At 41.8% G+C, this 27,208-nt stretch overlaps 1 protein-coding gene across 2 annotated transcripts in view; it reads left to right on the top strand.

Moving 5' to 3' along the window:
• The first annotated feature begins 5,137 nt into the window (after nt 1-5,137).
• Nucleotides 5,138-27,208, top strand: part of NKAIN3 (sodium/potassium transporting ATPase interacting 3) — a 374,474-nt gene continuing 352,403 nt past the window's right edge. Inside the window, exon 1 of one of the 2 annotated variants that reach the window (XM_075744020.1) lies at nt 5,138-5,489. In XM_075744020.1, coding sequence (XP_075600135.1) covers nt 5,436-5,489 — 54 coding nt within the window. In that variant the 5' untranslated portion in view covers nt 5,138-5,435. The remainder of the gene's footprint in view (nt 5,490-27,208) is intronic. The other variant, XM_075744019.1, reaches the window with a different exon arrangement.

The raw sequence follows: 27,208 nt of genomic DNA, 5'->3' as shown, positions 1-27,208 counted from the left end.
TGATCCCTGTGTCCTTTCTCGTTCTGGGAAAGCTTAAAAAGTAATTAAAAAGCTTCTGATTCCGTCTTTCTGCATTAAATGCCACAAGTAAAGGTGAAAGCTGAGGCCACGGGAATCTATTCTCAAGCTCTGATTCTACAGAGCCCAAATTTACTTACCAAATCTCTGCATGATATCTAGGGCTACTCTGTGTTTGAAATTAAGTAAATACACAAATCTGTTCAGGATTAGGGTCACCCTCTGACACTCTTACTCATTTTTATCAGTAATTTCCTCTGAATAATATTCTTGATCAAAGATGGCAAAGGCAGGCTATGAAGGAAGTGTTTCTGCTATCATCTGTGATTATTACTGTAGACCAATGGGCACAGTTAACAAAACGCACCTCCTTAAGCCCAGGTCAGTGACCAGGTAAGTTTGATGCAGGTTGAGGAAAACTCCAGCTCAGGCAGACAAGTAAATGGCTTATTAGATGAATGGTATACACGGTTAAAGTGCTACAAGGACAGTCAAATATTATGAATTTCATTTTGTCCTCTTGATGAGATCTTTTACTGATGGTTTTAGTTCTGAAAAATTAAAATTTTCCTATCTTTGATTCTGAAGAATATAACTCACCAAGGAATAAACCTATAGGAAACAGAAAGTCTCTACTACGTAGTTGCAATATCTCTTCTAGATATTTGTGATGCTATTTTTCTATAAATGTGAACAACCTTGGCTTTCTGCTTTGAATGCAATGAGATTAAAAGCATAGGTTTGGAAGGCCTACAATTACGGCTTTGGTGTATGGAATCATACAATTATGTCAGAGTATGGCCATGTCTACATGAACGTAGCATAAAGCTTTTCAGTACATGCTTTCTTTTTTCAAGCGCACTAAATTTGCATCCATACAGCACATCTTGATAGGCATTAAGCTAGTCCACAGGGCTTTTTAGTGCTTACACCATTTTTTTACCTACTTGGCATGCACAGTGCTATATTAGGGCTGTCTTCATTATGAAGCTGGAAATGAGTTTCTACGGTTATTTGACAATCAGCTTCTCTACCCAATTCATGGATAGAGAAAACTATAAAACACAGTCCTTACTCTCTGCTTTGTACATTATATTATTTTTATATTGCATTCTCTGATATGTTCTAGAAATCCTATGCCTTCTCATAACCATACTTCATTTTCAACCTCCTCCTGACCCAGGATCTCTCTCCTGTATCTCTCCTATGCCCAGTGCTTTCAGCTATATGGAAATTACATCCTCACAGCTGAGTTCCTTGTGCTCCTGTGGACATCATGTTCTACAGCATTCTCTTGTTAATTAACATTTTTTTACTGCTTCTCTGACCAGGTAACAGGTTTTTGTTTGTGGAACCTTATACTCAGGAACACAGATGCGCACCCTCAGCAAGTTTGCCAACACCACCAAGCTGTGTGGTGTGGTCAACATGCTGGAGGGAAGGGATGCCATCCAGAGGGACATTGACAGGCTTGAGAGGTGGGACTGTGTGAACTGTATGAAGTTCAACAATGCCAAGTGCAAGGTCCTGCATGTGGGTCAGGGCAATCCCAAACATGGATATAGGCTGACTTGATGAGTGGATTTAGAGCAGCCCAGCAGAGAAGAACTTGGGGATGTTGGGTGATGAAAAGCTCAACATGAGCAGGCAATGTGTGCTGGCAACCCAGAATTCAACTGTATCCTGGGCTGCATCAGAAGAAGCATGACCAGCAGGTCGAGGGAGATGATTCTTCCCCCTCTACTCCACTCTTGTGAGACCCCACCTGGAGTACTGCATCCAGCTCTGGGGGCCCCAGTACAAGAAAGACATGGAGGTGTTAGAGTGAGTCCAGAGGAGGGCCACGAAGATGATCAGAGGGCTGGAGCACCTCTCCTTTGAGGACAGGCTGAGAGAGTTGGGGTTGTTCAGCCTGGAGAAAAGAAGGCTCCAGGGAGACCTAATTGCAGCCTTCCAGTACCTAAAGGGGCCTACACGAAAGATGGTGAGGGACTGTTTATCAGGGAGTGTAGTGGCAGGACAAGGGGTAACAGCCTTAAGCTGAAAGAAGGTACATTTAGGTTAGATGTTAGGAAGAAATTCTTTACTTGTGAGGGTGATGAAGCACTGGAACAGGCTGCCCAGAGAAACTGTGGATGCCCCCTCCTTGGAAGTGTTCAGGGCCAGGTTGGATGGGGCTTTGGGCAACCTGGTCTAGTGGAGGGTGTCCCTGCCCATGGCAGGGTGGTTGGAACTGGATGATCTTTGAGGTCCCTTCCAACCCAACCCATTCTATCATTCTATGAATAAATTTGCTTTACACAACTGTCCTTTTCATTTTGGGATCAATTTTGGCTAGCTAGAGGACAGAAATTGCAAAATACTTCAGGAACATGACAAAGCAAACAGCAAAATGTTAGAGATTCATAGAGCTCTATGAAACTTCTCTTAGTGAAGATGGGAATTTCCATAATTTATAAGGATAGGCAAGGATGCACATGGTTTGGAAAAGGGTAGGGTTTTTTGCTTTTTAAACGTAATTTCTGAGACTTACTTTTATATGCTCTGACAGTTATCAGCTCTGGAATTCAAGTTCAGTAACAATACAGATTAGAAACTGTGAAGATGAGTAAGTTAAACTGTCCATACAGAAATAACCACTGTTGGCTTTCTCTTATTTCTGTTTGTTGGTTGTTGGTTTGTTTAGGTTTTTTGGGATTTTTTAAGGAATTTTCTTCCTCTTATAGTCTGGAAGACAGCTTGAACGCTATTTGTCTCTGAAACAGCAATACCCACTTAGTTCTGCAGGTTGCTGAAACAATAGCTTGGACAGGTGAAAAGTGCCTTGTGTATCTTATCCGGGTGTTCAGACAGTTCTGCCTTAAAGAACATGGGTTAACGTCAGCTACTGTCCTAGTAGTGGAAGGTATCTGCTTCCTTGCGAGAAGGTAAGGATTTAGTTGCTTCTTAGAAAAGTACTACCCCTGGGGAGAGATACAAGGAGAAGAGATATGGATCTCATCCCACTGATGTACAAGCAGGGGCTGAGCATGGTGAGTACAAGTAAAATCTCTTCAGCACTAACTCTTGTCATTTGGTTTAGCTGGTTCCTTAGCCACCCTGCAATTCTTATTACTTATCTTTGTATTATTAGGTTTAACTAAACAGATCTTGTAGTGTGTTAAATACTTCAGTGAAGTCCAGAGAGATGATGCCTGCTCTAAGCCCTCTGTTTAGAAAATGAATTATCCATAAAATTTACCAGTTCAGGCTGGCACAATGGATTTTTGGCAACTATCACCTTTTCAATTTACTTCCATATCTTCAAGTATTCATCCTTGAAAATAAGTATGTTCTCAGAACATGTAACTTTAGTAAAGTTTAGGCCCAGGTAGAATTTTATCTTAAAAGCCATACATAGAAATATAAATCTCAGGCTATTTTATTGAAGTATTGCATAGTGGGTTATATTTTGCACTCCTCACATACATACCTAGTCAAATATATAGCCTGGATGAGCAGAATCTGGTTCGTACTTGTCTTTCTTTTGTTCCTTTGGTTTGGTATATAAAACGATCTTAATGCTTTCCTACTTAAAAGGGAAGTGGCAGAAAAAAACAGCTTTCCAAATCTGACACAATATTGTTTTGCAGTACTTTTGTAATTATTTGACTATTGTCACTACCATCTAATGCATAAATTAAAAGTCCTATGTAGTTTGGGGATACAGTGTATTTCATAGAAACATTGATCAGATACCTTGCTAAAACACTTCACAGAAAGTAGGTTTTTTTCCTCAGGGCAGGCTTCAGTGTTCTTTGGCAGAAGTCTGTGTAACATGGAACAGCAGCTGGTAACAGGCTGTAAGAAAGCACTATCTGGTGAGCGGAACATGGCACTTTTGCCTTAATATCTGTAAAAAACAAACATTTATCCATACTTTGTTGGACAGGAAAAAACCCAAAACCAGTAGTTGACACTTCATCCATGTGTAAAAATATTTTCAAGAGACAGTGTGCATATTTGAACCTATTTTTCCTCCCTAAAACATTACTTGTCAACAACCAAAGTGCATATATATATAGATGTAGGGACAGCAACATCTCCACTAATCCTATTTCTCTCAACTGCCCACGGAGAGGCCCCTGGAGAGCTGTGGTTACTCACCCGCCTCCTTGCACGCAGGGATTACTCTTTGCAACTCTAAGAGTCCATTTACCTTTGCCAAGAGAGATTATTGCCGGGGCCGAGCCCCTCTCCCCGGAGGCCCTTCCCCAGTTCACACCCGCAAGGGACAGCAGGGGCCGGCGGGCTCTCTTGGCACAATGGCGTTGCCAGGGAGGGAAGCCCCCTCCCCCAGCGCGGCCTGTCAGCGGCCGAGGAGGGGATTAAACAGCCCGAGCTCCAGCCTCGGACACCCAGACTCGTCACCGCCCGCGGAGAAGCCAGTTCGCCCTGCCGCGCAGGGAGGAGAGGGAGGGAAACGGGCTCCCTGAGGTACCTCTGGTCACCCGCTTGCCGCCCTCCCTGGGAGCGGGCACCCAGTCTCTGCCTGAGGGACTCCCTGAGGAACAGGGGCCCTACAGCCTGCCCCGCCGCCTCCCGCCTACCCAGCGATCCCCCCCCCCAGTACAGGGCAAGCCGCGAACAATAGCCCACCGCCCGCCCCCGGACTTCCCCGGCCACCGCACGGGCGGGCAGCTCCCGGACCAGCCCCGCCCCGCCGCTCGGCGTCCGCCGCTCCCCCACCCTAGCCGCCCAAGTCCCTTGAACTTTCCTCGGCCGCTCGCAACAAGCTGCCTGCGCCGGGCTGCCTCAGCAGCCGCCGCCGCCGCCGCTCGCACAGCCCCCTGTCCCTCCCGCCGAGTCCCCCTCAAGTACCGCCCGCCCTCGGAGCCTTCAGAATCCCCGCAAACCGCCCACCCAGGGACCCTCCACGCCCCTTCCCCCGGCACGGCGCCCTGAAGAGAGCCCGCCGCCGCCCCCGCTCCTCTCCCCTTCACACCTACCACAGCCCCCCGCCCGCCCTCAGCAGCACGCCCACCCGCGGCACCCCTCCACCCCACCCGCCAGACCCCCGCCTCCCCGCACGCGTTCCCTCTGCCCACCCCCGCCCCGGTCCGCACACGCCCACCCCCGTCCCCTGCCCCTTCCCCAGAGCCAGACCATCGCCGTGCCGGGCAGAGCCCCCAGCTACTGTCGCCACCGCCTCCTCTCCCTGGGGCTGCGCTGACCTCCGCGCTCTCCTTCCCGCCGCGGAGGAGGAATCCCCTCAACAAAGGAGGGGGAGCAGTGAAAGGCGGGGGACACACACACGCCCGGCCGCTCCGTCCGGATGCGGTGAGCTCCCCGCTTCGCCTCCAGGGCCGCGTCAGCGCGGGAGGGAAGAAGAGGAGAAGCGGCGGCTCTCCGGCGGCGCGGCGCGGTCAGCTGCCACCATGGGCTGCTGTACGGGGCGCTGCACGCTGATCTTCCTCTGTTCCCTGCAGCTGGTGAGTGCCTGGCCGCCCGCCCCGGGGCACGCTTCGGCTTCGCGGGGGGCGGGAAGGGACGGGTGCTCTCCCTCCCGCACCGGGTACGGCCGCCGGGGGCACAGAGCGTCGCTGCCCCGGCAGCGGAGCTGTCCGCGCCGTGTGCGAGTGCAGGCGGTCAGCCCCGCTCCCGCCGCCCCGACGGCCCGCCCGCTCCTCGCCCCCGGCCCGTAAGTTTTGCAGTGCGAGGCGAGGAGGACGCGGCGTGGGGCGAGAGCGGCCCCGTGGCTGGGGAGGGGGGAGGCGGCGGGCCGGGTGCCGCGGCGCCTCAGCCCAGGCGGCTGTCAGCGCTCCCTGTCTGAGGGAGCCTCCCCCGCCCCGGCATCGCTTCGAGGCGGTCTCGCTCCCCGCTGATGCCAGGGCAGGGGCTTCCCCCGTCTCTGAAAGTAGACGCCGAGAAGAAAGAGGAAGACGGTGCCCCCGCTCGGCCGGCAGCCGGTGCCCAAGGGGCGGTGGCGGGGCGGGCGGCGGCTCGGGGCTGCCGCGGCGGGGCCCGGGCCGGGCACTGCTGGGCGCTGCCGCCGTGGGCCGCCCACCTCCCGTGTCAGCGCGGTGGGGAGGGGTGCGGGAAGAACACCGTCATCGCCGCCTCTGTCTTTTTTTCTATTTTTCTTAACCTTTGTAAAAGCGGAATCTTCCGGCCCTCTCCTGTGACTTTTCTTGGGATTCCTTTCCTCTGATTAAATATTCCTCAGTGTGCAATTGAAACAGCAGAACGGTGGATCTTCTTCTCTTTGTTTACTGAAGTTGGCATATTTGTTTCAGAGAAAAGAGTTGTCGAGACAAAACACGCCAAACAATAATAATCCTTCCTCTGGCTCATTAGCCAGATGATAAAATAATGCTCTTCCTTTAACACTAGTCTCTGGTCCCAAGAGTATTTTAAAAGATTTTTCTCTTTTCTAGTGACTCAGAGTCATCATTTTGACACATGATCTTTCTTAAGATGAGTGCTGTTCCTTTTGCGTGTGTCTGTAAAGAAAAAAAGTGGGATGCGTTTACTGGGGTTTTTTGGTATTCCCCCCCCCCCCCCCAATCCTTTGCTAATCTTTCCAGTTTTCTGTTACAGTGCTTTGAAATTGCTTCTGTTTCAGGGGTAATACACTTACATGTAATACATAAAATTACTTCCTCTGAAGATCCTCATTCATTTTCAAGGCTTTATGCCAGATTCTCAGTCTGTGTAAACTGGTGTGCCTCCATTGTTTCCAGTGTGAGTCTGGACCTTATTCAGATATGCTTCAGTGTGGTGGAGCTAAGTGTGGTATAAGTACTTCCATGGCACAGTCTGCCAAAAAGCAGAGGCGATGTGCGATTTGTATTTCTGGTGTGAGGAAAGCTTTGTTTGTACATTTCTGGCCCTTTTTTTCTTGTTTTGCATCAGTTTTGCAGATACTGTCCTATTGACTGCAGCAGAATCACTCCTGATTTACTTCAGTGCATGCAGGAGGGCAAACAAACCCTTTTTCTTCAAATATATCTCTCCGCCGGTTATGAAGGTTATAATAACTGTATTTACTATTCTGTAGAATTACTTGGAGGCTATAAAAATTGAAGTAAAGTGTGAATAGCCACCATAATCTGCAGAGAAATGCATATAAAGTCTTTCCCAAAAGGATTCGTATTTTATAAAAGACCTATCAGATGATATAACAACTTTAAAAAAGGGCTTTAACATGTAGTTTTTTCTACTGTACTTACCTGTTTTATAATAATGTTCCACTGTCATATCCATGTCTTTCAGGTGCTGATAAATGTCTGTAGGTAAAATACTTTCATTTTAATTTATTTTCATTTAAAAATAAAAGTGGTTTAGATCCAAGAAGTAATCTAGTAGACATGAACTTAAAGCTCAGGTACTTTTTGTGATCTCAGTGGTGGTAGTGTTCAGTTTATGTCTGTAGAAGTTGTCACCACAGGCGGTTTTAGATCTTTTTCTAACATCTCAGAGGTCATGAGTATAAAACACACGCAACAAAACTGCATCCCTGGACATTACTGTCATTAACCAAGATTTATTTTACCTTGCATCCATTCATGGAGAGGTGAAGGAGGTATTACTGACTGTGAACAACATTTAGATTACATGTTACAAAACCCAAAGCACTTGTAGTGCTAATCTGTAGCATTGTAGAAGTACAGGTTATTTATACCAGGACAGGAAAAACTTTAGAAAAGGAGGCAGGTGGACATGTATTTTAGAAAAGAGAGTTGTTCACCTTAGTCATATTCTGGTCATGTCAGCAAAGGTTCTGGGAACAGTTCAGGCTTAACTTTAGGATTAACCTTTAGATATCACCTGAGAAAGAGATATCTTATAAAACACAGCTGGCAATGCCTTTTATAGCATACATGTACTATGTAGATTCTTTTTGGTATGAGATAATGAGAAGTAAAAAAACCAAATTCCTGGAAACATATTCATACTAAAGATTTGGTTCTTGTTCTAAGGAAGCGTTCATGTACACATGAAGTGTTTAGTGGCCTCAAAGCACAGTTTCTTGATTCCTTAAAACTGTCGTCTTCTCTAACTTTTGCCTAGTCTGCATGTTTGTATGATGCTGGGATAAAGAATTACAAGGTGAAGAGGAAAACAGTTATTGCATGACAGTCAATAAAATATCCTTTCTCTAATGATAATACATTAGGTGTATTAACTTCAAGAAGATTTGTTTGTAATTTTCAGTGTTGTTTATCAGTTGGAGGATTTTGACATCAAAATGACAATAATACCAGTTTTTGGTTACGTTTTGATACATGAAAATGTTTATTTCTGGCTGACAGCTGTTACATTTTATAATAAACACATTTTACTGTCAAATTCAGTAATCCCAAGGACAATCTGTAGTTAGTCTTCTATTGTTTACTGATAACCTCATTCTTTAACGTGAATTCATATCATTATGTGTAATAGAGGATTCTGGAAATAATCACTGAGACAGGAGGCTAGGTGCGACCAGTTCAGGAAAAGCTGTTAGCTGCACTGTTTCCTTGAACCTCTGCAGGTAGGTTCTACTTCTGAAAGCCAAGGAAATTTTGCATAAGGAGAACAATATTATGCCCCCTCAAAAAAACCCCTATGATCTTTCACTGTTTTGCTCTTCCTGACTGAAGCATTGTTACCTGCCATTTCCAAAGTTGTCAAGCTAAGAACTCAGAAGTGTGTATGTATCTTTTTGTGCATTAATCTGTCATTAAGACTATTAGGAACTACGTATACATCAGGAAAATATATCATATATGAATCCTTTGGATTACAGCCATAATTCTTACTGGTGCCACTGGAAGTCTCGGATGTTGGCCTTGTCTGTACTAGAAAATTAAAGCAGCTGCCAGAGATGGTGCCAGTGCTAGTGTAGCCACCATACCATAAAGTACTGCAACATGAAAATGTTTGGAAAATAAAACAAATTCAAAAAATATTAAATGCTGGAAGGGGTAAATTGACCACGAATTGCAGAGAGATTTAGCTGTGTGAATCCAATTGATGTTAATGTGTGTCACACAGTGAAAACCTTCATGCTGCTTTGACAATACGTTTCTGAGAAACTACCATGGCAGGATAATTTTGTTTCAACAATTACAGTAAGTGTAAGTTTTTTGGTACCTGGAAGTATACAGATGTACAAACATGAAGAACTCTAAATATTGGAGATCATGAATGAGCTTTTTCAAAGCGGTAAAGGGAAGATTAATAGAAAGTGCATAGCTAAGTCCCCTTCATTGCTTTGACAATCTCATTTCATGTATTTATCCTTAGACTTTCCTGCACTATGTTCATTGTATAGGTCTTGTTTTAGAAGTGTATGTTTTATCCAGTATAGTTAGTGTAAAATAGGCTGTTCCATATTTAACCTGTTACTTTCCAAATAATTTGTCAGCAGCCCACACTGGGAAATGATTCCAGTGGAAACACAGCTTCTACCTATTATTGTTTTGACTTTTGGCAATTGTTTGGGGAGTGCAACTGGTCATTTTAACAGACTAATTCCTCTCAATATTCAGAAGATATATGTTTGTGATTGCTATTAACATTAATTATACTGATGTATGTAAATCCTTATGCTTGGAGATGAGACTATATGCATTAGACTGAATGACAACATTTCATCATTTGTTACTGTACATAGTGGAATTTCAGCAATTATGTGAGGAAGCGATATATGCCATGCATAGATTTTAATCTCATTTTAAAATGCTTTATAAAGCTGGAAAATCTAACTTACGATTTTGGCGCTCTGTGCTTGTATGTTAGAACTGACAGATAACAGTTATTCAGTTAATAGCTCAGGGATTCAAGGGATTTGATAAATTTGAGAAAGTAAAATCTTTGAACTGGTAAATTGCTGCCTCTTTTTATGTTGGTAAAAGAATCACTGGCCCATTGATCTGGAGATGAAGCATCTGTCCACTGATAAAGGAGGAGGAAGTATGAGGGGGTGCCTATTGTACTAGCAGGGGTGGAGGAGGCTTGGGATTTTAGCCCCGAACAATGCACTGGTTGCAGGATGTTTCTCTTTCTGTTAAGGCAGCTGATGTGGGAATGGCGATTTGCTTCGATAACTCAAACGACATCCCCAAGACATGTAACCATTGTTGGTGGCTGTGCCTGAGAGGCTGATCTGCTTGTTGTACGGGTGTATAATTGCATTTAACACTGAGATTGGAAGTAATACACTGCAGTAGAACTACTTGAGTTAAATCTTTGCAATGCAAAAAATGTATGAGACTCTGTCATTTTTAGGATCTCTCTCATCAGAGACAAAAGAGTAACAACTAACAATTAGTGGTTTTCATTTTGTGTTTTTGGTTTATTTTACAAAATTGTTGGGAGATAGGTGTTAGTAAACCACACATTCCCAGTGCATCAGCACTGTAGCGTTTAACCACTCCATGCACCAGAAATTCAGCCTCAGTAGTGAAATCCCCTCCTGCCAAAGCTGCACCTAGTACTTCTTTCAGTTCAGTGATCCAAAGTTGGGAATTCAGAACTTGAGGAACCCTGAACTTCAGAGCTCTCGGAAACTTCTGAACTGGGTAAATTTCTTAAAAAAGCCATGTAATTCTTGATCAGTTTTAGGCTCCATTTACCACAGCAGGCTATTTTTCTACAATTCCTTGCTGCTCAATTGTCATATAAACATTTAATGAATATTTTTACAGTGCTGAAATGAAAGAGTTAAGATTTCTATGATAATAATGGTGATTCAGTCACTGAAAATTTGGAATTATGTAGCTATCCTTCCTGTCTATAATATCAGTCAGTTTTAAAAATAATTATTTTAAAAATACTGGAATATGCTGTTGATCTTCTATTTCAAGATCTGCTACATTCTGCCATGGCACAGTTCTTGGGACTAGGAAACAAAGATTGCGTTTTTGGAAATTGTTGAAATTCAGAAGGATAGTATTGTTGGATCCAAAAGGAATTTGAGTAGGACTTGCAGAACTTGACACAATAGGACGATGTTTAGAGATCATATGGGATTGACTGCACTTGCAGTTGATTAGGTAGTGTTTAAATCTTACTGATTTTTGTGAGGTTTGGATCTGAAATAAAAACTTGTAAGATTAAGTCATTTTAGTTCACGTTTTCAATCTGTATGTATCTTACATGCATCTTACAGCAATAAAGCGGCTCCTTTTAGTTTTGGGACTAATCTGCTAAATTGACAACTAAGTGATAAAATCAAAATTCTTTAATTTTTCAGGTAAAAGTTTTGCATTTTGGCTCCTCTATGATATCCACATTACTTTTCCACACAAATAAATGAATTTGATTAGGTGAGCAAAGAGAGAATCAAACCAGTTGCACAGGTCATTGGTCCTGATATTGCACAAGAAAAGTGAGTGGAGATTTTGTACTTCACTTGAATAGGACTGGAATCAATTCGTGCATTCAGTACAGATATTGGTAAGATGCTCTCTTCTTGGATGTTCTCAGTGAAAAGAGGAGAGGCAGTGGACCCAGAATGCACTAAGGAGGAAATTCTGATTAAATATTAGGAAACAAAAAATCACAGTGAGAGCAGACATACATTGGATCATGTTTTCCAGAGAAGTTGTGGAAATTCCATCCTTGAATAAATTCAAAACCCAGCTCTGAAAAACCTGATCTAACTGAAGTGTATTTGATGTTGAATTTGGCCCTGCTATGAGTAAAGGTTTTACCAGATGACCTCCAGAGATTCCTTTCAATTTAGGTTGTCCTGTGATTATATGATCTTACCAGAGCATAAGGAATAAGGGCCTTCAGCTCTTTATGAGTAGGGTATGTAAAATACACAGTAATGGAGGTTGTTTTGATATAATTAGTTTCTTAATTTGCTGTGGGCAAATAGGCTTGAAATGGCAATAACAATCCTTGTGTTCAGTTGCATCTCTTGGTATCACACTTCAGTGTTAAATTAAATAAGTACCTGTGATGGCCTTTTCATTTATTGTTTCACAAATAATAATTCAGTGATACAATGTAATATGTCAGATCTTTTGAATTCACTAGTATTGAAGCAAAATATATTTTATTCAGTCAGTCCTGTAATTAATTGCTAAGCAGTCATTTTGGGGCAAAGAGCTGGTTATTTCTATCTGTATGGGGAAACGAACTGCACATTTTTGGTTCTAGATGAATAATATAAAGGAGCAGTAATAAGTGACTGCGTGGTTCAAGAGATAATATGATACAGTTTCTCACCTCTAGGTCACATTTTGAAATTCACTGCAAGTTAGATGAGGGCAAATGTCATTATGGTTATATGAAATGTTAGTGATCTTGATATAGCGTCAATATAAAAATATCATCTCCATATTAGTCATAATTTCCACCTTTTATGTTACACTAGGAGGGTCAAGGTTGGTGGCTGTGGTACTGTGAAGACCAAAGTGATCTTTTAGCCAATGTCTTTTCAGTGGTGCTAGCAGGACAGCACTGCCTTTGCTTATACTGGGCATGGTATCTTTGCTAGGTATGTCAGCATAGGGAGGCTTTTGTAAGCTTTATGAGTCACATTAAATCAAAATGAAAAATAATGTTAATTACATTGGTTTTGCATAAATTTCATCTTTTTCATTGGTCAGAAAGAAGAACGTTTCTTATTTTTATTTAGTACATTTTGCCTTGAAAATAGAATTTGGGCAATAGCAAATGGAAAATGTGTCATTTTGAATCTTAAAGCAGCTCAGATTTGTCTAAGATGAAACAGCTTTCTCCTCATCTATCAAGACCAGTTAATGTACACCTTCCTAAAGGGTATGCCAGCAGGTTTTGAATCATACAAAGCTACATCTGCAGTTCCTTGACAGAGTGGTGCCAGCAGTACTATGACAGGTTTTAGGGTTTTTGTTTTGTTTTGTTTTGTTTTTTTCCATGTGTGACCAGTGAAATCTTTGGAATCTCACTACGGATCTGTGCCTTTGGCAGGTCTGTAAAAGACAGTGGTAAGCTGGATTTAATCACTGTTCCCTGATTTCAGGAACATACAGCGTGCTTAAGACCCTGGTAATAAAAAGGTAGTAAAAGATTTTATTTTAGTCTTTCTACTTTTTACTATACTTCCTTATCATCTTGTCTCTCTTCAAACACAGCCATACCTTGCATGTAATCTCAGCTCAGATGGATTTTTTAATGCTGTGGTGATTTGGGACTTGTTCTTACGAGTTGCTGAATGCCCTCCAGCTCTCATTAAAGTTGCTGAAAGTCATTCTTTTACATATAGGCTCTTTATAATGATAGGTTGAAGCAAAAGCAGCAGTGAACCCCTTTCACCTAGTGAGTGCCAGCATTACAGTAAAAGGAAGGGAAAAAGAAAAGTTTTCTACTTAATGCAACGACCAGTTTCTGCCAGATAAATATCCCTTACAGAAATTAACATCACAGAGTAGTAAAATTGAAAATTTCATTAAATGAAAAAGAAAGAGACTTGTAAGACAGTTATTTATATTGAGAGTGACTCTCTTGAATAATCACAGTTGGTTCTTCCACAGATCTCTCCAAAGGAGGTTGAGAGAAAGGGGTTTTTTTATTTCATCAGTACAGAAGTTTTGGCTGAGAGTAAGTGTAAATATATATAAAGAGCATATGTTTGACAATGAGCCAAATGAAACTTCCCTAAGGAGGGTTTTGACACACGCCAAAGAAGCTACAGATAAAGCAAAGCAAGAATAATAATTAGGAGATGAACCACGAGCAGAAAGATCCTGAAATGCTTTTATAATGAGGGAGATTATGTGTGAGCATGGGATGAAAAGTGTAGAAAGGTGCATTTACATGAGTCTAAAGAAAGTGGAACATGGAAGCCCTCTTCAGCAGACAGATGAAAGTTAGCTCTGTGTGTGGGAGGAATTCCTGTCCAAGGTTTTACTGAAAACAAGATCTTAAGAAAAAAAAAAAAAATCTATCTTTTCTAACATGCCACTGCTGATAAGCCAATCTCTCATTGTTCTATTGTAAAGTTACTGTGTTAGTGTCAGACCTTTTGAATAAAAAGAGCCAAGGAAGCAAAACCATATTGTGATGATATTTTCTAGGGAGACCGGAATGAATGGCAGTCCTTCTCATCCAACTTTAGTTTTTGCCTTTGGTTGAACCTTGAATACTCTGTGCTGTTCTGGGAATGCTGCAGCTGCACTACTGGAAATGAGTAGACACAAAAATCCTTATCAGCCTTGTGCATCCCTAAAAAAGAAAAAAAATACAATTAAATGGCAGATTTTAGATGGATTGAAAAGAGCTCATAGTATGTCTAAATGCATTTTGGAAATGGGATTCTGTTAAAATGGAGTGCATAGAGAAAAATCCTTTTGGAAGTTTAGTCTCCACAATCAAAGAATAGAAAGCTGAACAATTCTAAAGCTGGAAACTGTAGTGCATTGTAATGCAGGAATAACATCACAAAAATATATAGCTCTACCTCTGCTTGTGAGCTATTTATTTCTTCCTGTTGAAAGCTTGCTGTATATTTCTACTGCAGAGTGAGCAGTGTTTCATTTCTCTAATATGTATTTTTTTCATGAATTAAGTACACATCATCAAGGTAAGTGTGTTTAGATTTTAACTGGAACAGAAACCTTGCTGCTCCTACAGATTGAATGATTTACATCATAGAAACCTCAAAAGCCTCTCTACCCTCTAACGCAGATGGAGCTACTCAGAAAACTGAAGAGAGATGGTCTCCTCAGGGAGATCCCATGAGCTACTGAAGATTCTTTAATCAGTCTGTAGTCAGCCAACTGTACATTTGTAAGGTGCCTGTTTTAGTGTACCCACTAACATGTGCATTCAGGAAGTCTTAAAAATGCAAATCTGGAAGATGTTTTCACCAATTCCCACTGTTTCCAGTTAATTCTTATGTTAGTGAAAGTTGCAGATTGGTGCTCAGCCTCATCCTTCTTTTGATAAACCATTTCTGTTCTCATCAACAGGAAACTCTTGGCTGCAATGCCGAGTTGTGAAATGATACGCTATTTCCATTCTCCTGTTCCTCTTTTTTCTTGAGGCAGATGATGTGTTCCCAACTCTCCTCCCAACTATTTCAGAACAAGTTCCAAGTTCTGATCTTCATCTATTTTATGAAAGTAGGATTCAGACCTGTTTCCCCCAACCCCAAACTAGTCAAGACTGTTAAAATTTACTTGTGGCTGTAAATGGGCCCAGTGAACATTGGGTTAAGGTTCTCTCTATCCTAAAAATATCCTTCACTTCTGTGGTTAAGTTCTCCCATAACCTGTGGCTAAAAATACTGCATCATTCTAGTGAACTGGAAGAACTGGCAAATGTGTTTGCTGTTACAAATGACAGAGAGAATTCCTCAGTTGAAACAGAAAGAGTAATTAATGCTGTTTAGCTGAGCACTTTCAAAAACAGGGATGAATCTCCAGTCTTAAGGATCTACATGTGTGTATCTCTAACTTTCTGTTCCAGAAAAAACAAAGGCATGTAGAAATACAGTTATGGTACTGTGGTCCATTTCTCTTCACTTGTAGGAAAATCAAGTGCATGGTTTTATCATCTGATTGATGTGCATCTATACAAAGTAAGATTTTGTCTAAGCCACAGTTACTTGTGGTTCTTCACATCATGTTGTTTGTATAGCACTATAAAAAGGTCTGGTTAGTTCGTAAAAGAAGGCAATGTGAGCAAGTGATACGTGATAAATGAACTAGTAGCGTGATTTACTGTAATGGTATTGTCAGAGGACTTGCAACAGGAGTGTTGGAATAGAATGGAAAAAGTACTTCCAAGTCTGAATTTACAGTGACAAATTAGACGTATGAATGACAGTAGCCTAAATCCAAACTTCATTCAAATGTCACAAATGAGTTTAAGTATATTGAAGTATATTAGATGCCATGAGTGGCTTTAAGTTGTATTACTAATGTATAATTTAATCATAGTGGTTTGATGAAAGCCAAAGCTGACTGAGTTGTGCCAGAAGTAACCACAAAGTGCCAAACTTTATTTAACTTGGATTAAGTGATGGAGCCCTTCATTTCTCTAATATGTATTTTTTCTCATGAGTTAAGTAGACATGATGAAGATAAGTGTGTTTTAGATTTTAATTGTACCCAGTTATATCTGTTAATCTGTACAACTGTAATCAATTGCATGCACTGATGACTCTTTCAAAATGTAGTCTGTAGCAGCTGAGATGCGGTGTGCCACCTTGCAGAGCAGTAATGTGGGATGCCGGAAACCTTGTTCTTAACTGCAGTGTGGAGCAGCCACCCCAGGATGTTACTGAGTCCCATCATGTAGGTACATGCACTTGGTTGCTTTTTCTGTTGTGGAACAGGTACTAAACCTGTATCCACCCTGATCTGCTGAAATTTTCTACGCACTCTGCATTTTTAAAAGAAGTGTATTGCATGATGGCTGGAGAGCAATACTACCTGTAACTTCTTTTGGTTGCATTTAACAAGCCTAGATCATGTAGAAAGAGCGTGGGAGAAACTGATATCAAATGGTTTCATTGTGTCTTTGTATCCATGAAGGTTCCAGGTTTTAGCATTAAGCTAGCGTGTGATAACTTACTGCCCTGAAAGCTGAACTGTTTCTGCAGAGCCTTGTGGCCAAAAGAGTCTCAAGGTTAATCTGAGATCTGACTGAGCAACAGAGATTCTTGCCTTTTCCTTGCACAGGTAATAATTTAATTATTTGTTGTTTAGCTTGCTTAGGTATTTGGTTCCCTTGGGCTATCTAACCTGTGAAATTCTTGGCCATGTGAATCTCGTAGTTTCCTGTGAGATTTCCAGGCTGTAGTTAGATTTCTAGGCTGAACTGTAGTTAGTGCACGTGCCAGACATGCAGGAGTGCTCCAGTACTGCTGGGGCTTCACTCTACCTATTCCTCTGTTGAGAAGCTGAAGTAATTAATGCCCCAAATCTGGTGCTGGGTTTGCACTTTTAAAGATCATTTGAAGCATGTTGTAGCTGAGGTTGTCTCTGGACTAAGTTGTGTATCTGAGATACACCTTGCCTCAAGTGCTGACAAACCAAAACAGGTAATGGAGTCAAAAAAGGAGGCATGCAAATGTTTTGCTTTAGGCCTTACAGAAAGTCTCTGGAGTCCTAGTTCAGGCTGTTTTTCTACTTGGTGCTTCTTCATGTTTCTGCATACAGTTACCATAATTCCTTTTTTACATTGGCCACAAGTGACTGTGAACATATTAACATTCTGATAGGCAAATTCTCTGTATTTGGATGGGCTCATAATTTGCAGAACACATTTCTTTTTAATTGTGTACTGTTAGCAAAGTGGTTTAGAGGTGCTAAAATTCATTGCAAAGACAAAAATCTCTTTCTGTTTGAGGAGGAATGTAGTAACTATGGATTCTCTTTTGGAAAGATTATTTTCAGTGTTGACAGATTTGAATTGATCCTGACATGATTAGCTCTCCTGCAAAGTGAGACTTGCAAATATCTACACCTGCACTGACTTTGTGCTTAGTTGGGAAATCCACCTCGTGTTGTCACCTCTGGACACAGGCTCTTGGACAAGACAGGAGTCAGTCTCTTAAGGGCGTTCTGCAGAATGGGAAAATAAACAAGTCTCCCCAAAATGCTGGAACTGACCGTCTACATACAGGGAAGGGTCAATTTTGAGTCAGGGAAGAGCTTTGTTTTCTTTCTGCTGGTAGATAGAAGCACTGCTTAATTTGCACTAAAAGAACTGCAATTTCATTGTTTTCTTTGTATGTTACCTTTGTCAACCCATTTGTTCAGTTTTCAGTAACTGAAATTGGCTAAGAAATTACAGCATATTCACTGCAATAGGAAGAAGAAATCCTAATCTCTTGGGAGGCAAACCTTCTTTTTTGTATGTACCTTTTTCTCTGAATGACAAAAGAACATCTGACAGTGAATCCCAACTATCTAGGCAGAAGAGTAATTTTCAAGGCAGCCCATTCACATTCAATTCTCTTCCTCTAAAAACAAACCAATAAATTATGCTGGTGTTTAAGGGGTAATCTCTGTGGCTTTAAAGAACATAAACTATCAGAGTCATACCAGTCTGACTGTGCTAAGTGTTGAGCACCTCCTTTATGGCAGTGAGTAACCTCATCTCCCACCGAGAACAGCAGGAGTTACGGATACTCATGTCCTTCCACTCAGGCGTCACTACCCGGAGGGATCGAGCTGTAACCGAGGCAGCTGTGCCACTGCCTGGGCTTGGTAAGTGCAGGCACTATTAGAGGGTGCCATTAGATGAAGTCATTGAACCATTAGGAAGCCTGCAAAAATGAGTACCCTCTTCTAATCTGAGAAGTGGTGTTGTTGAGAATATACTCATTGGACATCCTCAAGGGAAGATTTCTGTCGCACATACTGACTCTGCCAGTGTTACCAGCCAGCATTTCACTAGCACAGGACTTTTAGCTTTGTAACATTTCACAGATCCCTACATCATCCTGAGTAGCTCTGGTCTTCTATTATTAATATGCTCGCATTTTTTGCTAGACTAAAAGTATCTTATTATCCATTTTCTTATTAAATCTTCCATTACTTTAAGATGCTTTCAAGGTCTGTTCTGCTCTCATTTTATTAGTTGGGAACAAAAGCTTTTCAAATGTCAGAAGCTAATATATATATGCTGATTTCTGGATAAGCAAGAAAATACCTCAGATTTTGAGGCCATTTTATTATATAATGATGTCATTAAGCCTCATGCACAGTTTTATAAAATATTTCCCTTTTTCCTATTTGAGTGTGTATCTATACGCAGTTACAATTTTGCATTAGAAATAATGGCTGTATGGCATGGTGAGACTTTGTCCTGTTATCATAACCAGTTATTTTTTGGCATGTATACTGAATTCAGAGAACTCTTAAGTTCAGTAACATTGTATTTGCTTACACAGGTTCATAGAGGCAATTACATGTTTATTCTGCTTTGAGGATGGCCAGAGACAAGCTAGTTTGCATCTGGGAACTCTGGAGTTAGCGTAGTGTGGTTGCTTTGTTGAAGGAGCCTGCAGAGAATGTTGTACCTCAGGCAGTACAGTGCTAATGCATCCACAAGGCTTCTGGACAGAAGCTGGCCTGTATCTGGGCAGGCTGGAGTATAGGCAAAGCAGTCAGACCCACTCCAGAAAAGATACGCCCCTTGGTAAGATTAATACTGTTGGATAGGTACTTATTCTCTAAAGAGATGTTATCTGAGTTTTTGATGTTGAGGTTTTTCATGTTAATTCTGACTGAGGAATTGTTACCAGGGAGCCAAAGGTGTTGAGATGATGTTGTCACTGAACAACCTTAAACAAAGTTTGGACTCCAGTAATTTCCATCTGTTAGATCACCTATCAGGGTGATTACACCAACCAAATCAGAGACTGGAAAGTTATTGATTACCATACAGAAGAGAAAAGAAGAAAGAAAGAGCAAAAGAAAAAAAAAAAAGAGTGACAAAGAAATTATAAGTATATTGAAACTGAATGGTTACACCGAATATATATATTTATTTGAACGTGTTGGAAACTTCCTGCGAGCGAAGAAACCTGGCTGAGTTTTCTCAGACAAGGTCAAAACTAAGGTCAAATTCTGTAGTGTAGGCTGGGGTCACAGCCACCCATTGACCAGCTCAGAGATGTAGCTGGTGTACATGCACCATAGCTTTTGGACTATGGCCTTTTTGGACTGCATGCTTCGTTCCTTTCTCATGGAGAAATGTAACAGGGCCTTTGTGTGTGGGTCCAGGGTATAATCAGGATATTCAGCTGAACATGGGAGCTGGATCAGTGACCTGTCAACCAGCCTCATTCAGATTTTTGCATTGATCGAAGTAATAGTAATAGTAGTTACCCTGTCTGAGGCCAACTGGCATAAAAAGAGGAGAGGATGGGAGGCAGCTATAGCAAAGAGATACATTGGGAGAGCAGACTGGGTCCACCAGTTATTGCTTTGTTGGATTCCAGTTGATTGCTCTGATGAAAACCTGATTTGTTCATCCCAGTCAGGTTTCTCTCTCATGTTGGTTATTCTTGGGGAACAGCATGGAACAGGCCGTCTTAATCCATAATGCTATCATAATGTGGTTTTAGGGTAAGGTGAATGGTAAGAATGAAGAGGAGTATCATGTCAGAGGAGAAGTACACCAGCAGAGTCTGAGGAATGCTGTATTAATATCCTGCTGCGCATGGCTGGGTTTATCTGGAGTGATTTTGCCTTTGTCCCCCTGTCGCAGAAGCTCAGCAGAGAGGGGCAGATTCTCGAAACCAGGTCAGAAATTTCATCATGCTTTCCAGAGTTCCCCTGAAAATCTCTTGCTATCTTGATTTCTGGAGTTTTGTTTTCTAAAATTCTACATAGGAGCTGTTGGTGGAATAACCCTTCCCCTTATTATTTAGCTGATGTAGGCCTAATTTTAAGTGCACCACTTTTGCGCTGTTAATTTCTAGATTCATTCTTATCTTACCAGTCATAAGCCTAACGCAGACATTGAATTTTACCAATAACCTTTCCTGCTTAGTTGATGTATTTTTTTCTGTCCTCTTTGCAGGTTATTTTTAATCTTTTGTGAACTCTGAACTATTTCCCACAGCTATGCTCAAAAGTGGATGTGTAGTGTTTCACTGTCATTGCTGCCAGTAGACCTTCCTTGACGCTACAGGGAATTTGGGACAAAGCCAGGAAAAAAACCCAAACTCATGACTCCCAGGCTCATGTCTTAAGCACAAGATCACCATTCGTCTTTTATAAGCCTTTCTTGCCTGATACTTTCAAATTCTTACAAAAGTTGGCCTTGAGGTTGAAGCGCTCATGCTTTTTTCATAGCACAAAGATAGATTTTTTTTTTTCCCCTTGGGAAAGTTTGGTCATGTCATGCTTGCCTGTTTATGAGTGACAAGGTGTGTGGTGACAACTGAGATCATTATCACTTGCTTTTACTGTTATTAGATCATTCAAAACTCACTTTCTCTGGCTGTCTAACCTCTGTAAATCCATTAACATCAATGGAGTTATGGTCGTTTATTCTTACTCAGTATCAGTTTTAAGAGATGACAGCTGAATACTTGATGGTAAATGTCCTTCACATATTTGAAAAATAATGCTTTGACAATGAATTTATATTTTGAAATATTTCTTACCTCCAGATTTTAATAAAATGCTTAATAGATTTTGAGATTATAATGGTGTCACTGGTTTGAAATACGTATGTTTTAGTAGTTTCTCATACCACTCTTTTCATTAGGGGATTTGTCTCTTTAACCACTCTGCCTCCTTCATCCTTGTCTTATTTTTTAAAGTGTAAAAATCCTAAATGCAGCAGGACTCACAGTTTTTAGCAGAAGGCTGTTGTTTCAGAGAAGAGAGAAAACAGTCACGTAACTTCTTACCTTTCCAGAACACAGTTTTATGTCTGCTTTGAAGACAGTCCCTCTGATTCATTTCCAGAATTTGCACTCTGTGAGTCAAGATTCTGTAGCAAAACCATGGATTCATAATGGGAACCTATAGGGGAGAGGGAGGGAGAAACTGCCATTTCCTCATATTTCAATGTTTTGCTTTGAATATTAGTATTGAAGGGGAAACAAAAAAAAAACACTTCAAAAAATTAAACCCAAACCTGTTGGAAATCAGTGGAGCAGATCTCACTGATTTCAGGTTTTGGAGTCAGCCTTGCACATAGTTTTCTGCAATGCTTTTTGTGTTTTCTTTGTTTCAGACACTTTAATGCACTTTATTAGAAATGCTGTGAGAGGCAAAATGTAGGCTTCCTTGGCTGTGGTTTATTGAAAATCTCAACCATAACATTGCATTAACAGAATTCTTCGCATTTAGCACTCTGACTTGACAGGGTAGAAACTTGTGTCTGGAACCATTGTCTAAAGACCTTTCCAGAGGTGTCAGGAGAGGCATATTATTTATGCATTCTTCACCTTTCAGGAGAAAGGAAGAGCTGTGAGCCAAGCCTATAGCTCAGCACTGGAACCAATGCATTCCACAGCATCATGCTAAAGTATTGGTAGAAAGTGAGAAATCATAATAAATGGGAACTTTTCTAAAAATGTAAGACAATGTTTTGGCAATACACATCATTTCTTATCTCAAGGAGTGGTAAGAACTGGGACAATGGGAAAATAAAGAAGGGCAAAACCTGAACAGTTTTAACGGTGTTTTCAGATACAGGTGCGCTTTTCCACTTAGGCAGGTGAAGAAAGCTTTGGCTTTGTTGTCCTCGTTTTTACAAAATAGGAGCATATTCTCACTGAATTTTCATGGAAAAAGGATTATGATTCTGGTTTGGAGGGTGCACATTTTCCCCTGTCCTGCCTCATTCAGGAACTATTTTTGCTTGCAAAGTATATATATTACATGGGTTAAACACTGCTCCATCTTTACTTTTTCAAGAAAACAATAAATTTCTCAGGGATTAGGGATTCTGTTACAGGGATGTTTGATCAAGAACGTATCGTTTGTCCAGTTGATTCTGTCTTGAGGCAGATGCTCTCTTGTGGCTGCTTCTGACCCTGATTTCAGAAATGGGCAAAATGTGCACAAGCTGAAGAAGAACTCATAAGGACTAACAACATTATGTTGGACATAAAGATCATATAATAAAGCTCCTGGAACAGGCAGATATAGTACTGATATATATTGCTTAGGTTTTTGTCTAAATTGCAGGCTGCAGTCTTAGCAATACTGTCATATAGCTTCATTACAAGAGCCTTTTGGTGTAGATGTGACATATGCCAATAGGATTTTCTTTTTTTTTCTGCAGGCTGTTATACCACCTCTTTAAATGTATGAGTTCAGCTAAGACAGCTCTTTTCTACCAATGCATCCACATTCATCTCAAGGGCTTTGCCATCCTAGAGCAGTTAGCTGTGGTGTTGAAATTTTCATGTGAGCTAATAGAAGTACAGGGCAGTTACGGCACAACTTTGTGATGTAAACTGAATAGTATCTGCCTATGCAAAAGTGATCAACATATTCAACTGCTATCAATTCTAACGTATGAATATGAAAGCTGTCTGTGCTACTCCTTTTCCATGCAAAGTTATGAGGCAACTCTTTTTCCTTTTAAAATGATGAATTAAGTGGTATGTTTTGAAGAGTGAGAATCTCATCGATGGCAAGCAGAAAACTGCACACCATTTGAACACTGCTAATCAGAAAGTCCTTTTGTTAGTTATGAAATAGGTCAAATGTTTGTTTTATACATGTATTATTTTCCTTTAAAAAGTGATTATCAAGGGTTCTAATAATGGCAGAAAATAAACAGCTGAAAGGATGGGAGAGAGGGCAATGGGAGGAGAAGAGAATACAGGTCTGCTTTTGTATGTGAGGGTCTTGTTTCTATTGCTGTATCATTCCAGCCTTACTCTTTTAAAGTATCATCTGACCTCTGATAGACATATTGATTCCAGAGGCACTCCTTGTTGCTCAGATTCTAAATAAAACAAGTAAGTCTGCTGGGGTCAGCTTCTCTGCTTCTCTGTCTTAGTCTGGAGACTAAGTTGGAGTTTCTCATGAACTTGGTAAAAGTCTCATTTCTGCCAAATGTTTGTCAACAACTTAGAAACCCATTTTCTCGCTCTTCCATGTACATGCTGTTCTGTTTGTATTTACTGAATGTACTAGGATGACCATGCCTTAGACTACCCAAAGCTGTTTACTGAGTGGATATTTTTCATATTGAATCATATTTCATATTGAATCACTCCAGTCAGCATGGGTTTATGAAAGGCAGGTCCTGCTTGACTAACCTGATCCCCTTCTATGACAAGATGGCCTGCTTAGTGGTTGAGGGAAAGGCTGTAGATGTTATCTACCCAGACTTTAGTAAAGCCTTTGACACCATTTCCCACAGCATTCTTCAGGAGAAACTGGCTGCTCATGGCTTGGACAAGCATACTCTCTGCTGGGTAAAAACTGGCTGGGTGGCTGGACCCAAAGAGTTGTGGTGAATGGAGTTAAATCCAGTTGGCGGCCGGTCATAAGTGGTGTTCCCCAGGGCTCAGTACTGACGCCAGTTCTTTTCAATATCTTTATCAATGATCTGGATGAGGGGATTGAGTGCCCCCTCAATAAGTTTTGCAGACAACACCAAGTCATGTGGGAGTGTTGATCTGCTTGATGGTAGGAAGGCCCTGTCTGGACAGGCTGGATCAATGGGCCGAGGTCAATTGTATGAGGTTCAATAAGGCCAAGTGCTGGGTCCTGCACTTGGGTCACAACAACCCCATGCAATGCTACAGGCTTGGGGAAGAGTGGCTGGAAAGCTGCCCGGCAGAAAAGGACCTGGGTGTATTGGTTGATAGCTGGCTGAATATGAGCCAGCAGTGTGCCCAGCTGGCCAAGAAGACCAACAGCATCCTGGCTTGTATCAGAAACAGTGTGGCGAGGAGGACTAGGGAAGTGATCGTCCCCCTGTACTCGGCACTGGTGAGGTCGCACCTTGAATACTGTGTTCAGTTTTGGGCCCTTCACTACAAGAAAGGGATTAAGGTGCTGGAGCTTGTCCAAAGAAGCACAACAAAGCTGGTGAAGGGTCTAGAGAGCAGGTCTTATGAGGAGCAGCTGAAGGAAACTGAGGTTGTTTAGCCTGGAGGAAAGGAGGCTGAGGGGAGACCTTCTTGCTCTCTACAACCACCCGAAAGGAGGCTTAGCCAGGTGGGTGTTGGTCTGTTCTCCCAAGTAACAAGTAATAGGACAAGAGGAAATGGTCTCAGGTTGCCATCTAAAGCAAGGGGAGGTCATGAAGTTCAACAAGGCCAAGTGCAAGGTCCTACACATGGCTTGGGGCAATGCCAAGGACAAATACAGGCCAGATGTAGAATGGATTGAGAGCAGCCCTGAGGAGAGGGACTTGGGGGTGTTGGTGGATGAGAAGCTCAAGATGACCCAGCAATGCATGTCTGCAGTCCAGAAAGCCAATCGCATCCTGGGATGCATCAAAAGAAGCGTGACCAGCAGGTTGAGGGGGTGATTGTCCCCTTCTACTCCACTCTTGTGAGACCCCACCTGGAGTACTGCATCCAGCTCTGGGGTCCCCAGTACAAGAAAGACATGGAGGTGTTAGAGTGAGTCCAGAGGAGGGCCACAAAGATGATCAGAGGGCTGGAGCACCACTCCTATGAAGAAAGGTTGAGAGAGTTGGGACTGTTCAGCCTGGAGAAGAGAAGACTCTGGGGAGACCTTATAGCAGCCTTCCACTACCTAAAGGGACCTACAGGAAAGCTGGAGAGGGACTGTTTACAAGGGCATGTAGTGATAGGACAAGGGGTAATGGCCTTAAGCTGAAAGAAGGTAGATTTAGATTAGATATAAAGAAAAAAAGTCTTATCTATGAGGGTGATGGGGCACTGGAACAGGTTGCCCACAGAAGTTGTAGATGCCGCCTCCCTGAAAGCATTTAAGGCCAGGCTAGAAGGGGCTTTGGGCAACCTGATCTAGTGGAGGGTGTCCCTGCCCATGGCAGGGCGGTTTGGAACTAGATGAACTTTAAGGTCCCTTCCAACCCAAACTATTCTATGGTTCTATGATTAGGAAATAATTCTTCACCAAAAAGGTTATCAAGCATTGGAACAGGCTGCCCAGGGAAATGGTTGAGTCATCAGCCCTAGAGGTATTTAAAAGATATGTAGATGTGGCATTTAGGGATATGGTTTATTGGTGGACTTGGCAGTGTTAGGTTTACGGTTGGATCTGATGTTCTTAAAGGTCTTTCTAAACCTGAATGATTCTATGATTCTATAAAAACTCAAGTTAGAGGAACTATCAAGACTCAAGACATTACTGAGGCCTCAGGTCAGTATCAGCCTGTCTTTGTCTAACCTATTCATAAAATCATCTAGTTATGGAAGTCTTGTCATTCTACTGCTTAAATTTCTTTACAACTAGAAAATGTGTCTCTGTGCCTTGCCCAGACACAGATGTACTTGGGAATGGTAGGGCAATTATTCCTTTTCTCATTAGAAGCGTCTGGATGCATGGCATGGCTATACTGCTCATGCACACTGCTGTTAGATCCAGTCCTGATGCATGTTAACTCTCTTTTGCCGAAATTTAAGACAATCATTTCCACTTCTTTTCCCTATTGATGTGCAACTTTCTTATCTACAATAGCCCTTGACAGTTTTGGTTATTATAAATATCTCTTTCTATGGTTTTCCTCAGACTGAACAGGCCGAATTCCACGTTGGTTGTGCTTCCTTGTTCCTGATTGTTCCTGTTGCCCTCCTCTGGATTTTTATGAATTTGGTCCACATTGTTCTTGAAATATGGTTCCCAAATCTGAAGTCAGGCCTTCAGCTGAGGCCTTTTCATTTAATACAGAGAAAGAGTTACGACAGATACTTTACAGTTCTTACTCTTGTTGGTATGTCTCTCTCTTTTTGAGTTTGTTTGAAGTAATGTGACACTGATGACTCATTTGGTTTATCTACTGTAAACTGCAGTCCTTTTCTTCAGAGCAGCTATCTAGCCTCCTGCAATCTGATATTTATGCATATACTGGTTTACACTGTGTTCATACCTACTTACCATACTGAATTCCATTCTTCATCTTAGACCATTTCCCAATTTCATCAAAATTATTTAAGATACTGACTTCCCTTCTAACATGACTACAATGGTTCCTACTTTCACGTCATCCATAAACTTAGTAAGTATACGTTTTATTCTAGCAGCCACATAATTAATGAATCTGTAAGATAACCTGCTCTGTAGAATCAGGACAAACCCTCCAGCAAGCCCAGTTAATCCATCTGTCCATGACCATAGGTCAAAATTCTGCTGTTACTACAGAAATGGCTTTGGCTTTTACAACTTATTTGAGGAACCATTCTGCTGATGGATCCTGAGACATGATCTATCTGAGAAAGTGTAGCAAGAACATCTTTGCTAACCTAGCAAGAGAAGCTTCAGATTATGTTCCCTGTGGCTCATGATCAGTGTCTGGAGCAAAGTTTAGATGTGGGGGCCAGTAAGAATGTGCCTGGTGGACAGCAGCACTTTCCCTGTGAAAGCAGCAGGACTGGGGGCCCATTTCAGGTGCCAGTATGTGATGGCAGCCTTTGTACCCATGGCCATGATACTGTAGAGTTTAAAATCCTGAAAGAAGTGAACAAGCATTGCAGAATTATAATTCTAGCATTCAGTACAGCAGATTTTGACCTAATCTTGGATCTGCTAGGGAGGATCCTATGGAGATGCGCTGAAGAGCAAATGGGGGCCAGGAG

Source organism: Balearica regulorum, chromosome 2 (genome assembly GCF_011004875.1).
Source record: "Balearica regulorum gibbericeps isolate bBalReg1 chromosome 2, bBalReg1.pri, whole genome shotgun sequence".
NCBI classification, from domain to species: Eukaryota; Metazoa; Chordata; class Aves; order Gruiformes; family Gruidae; genus Balearica; species Balearica regulorum.
The sequence above is the reverse complement of the archived record's forward strand: the minus strand, read 5'-3'. Positions and strand labels throughout refer to the sequence as shown.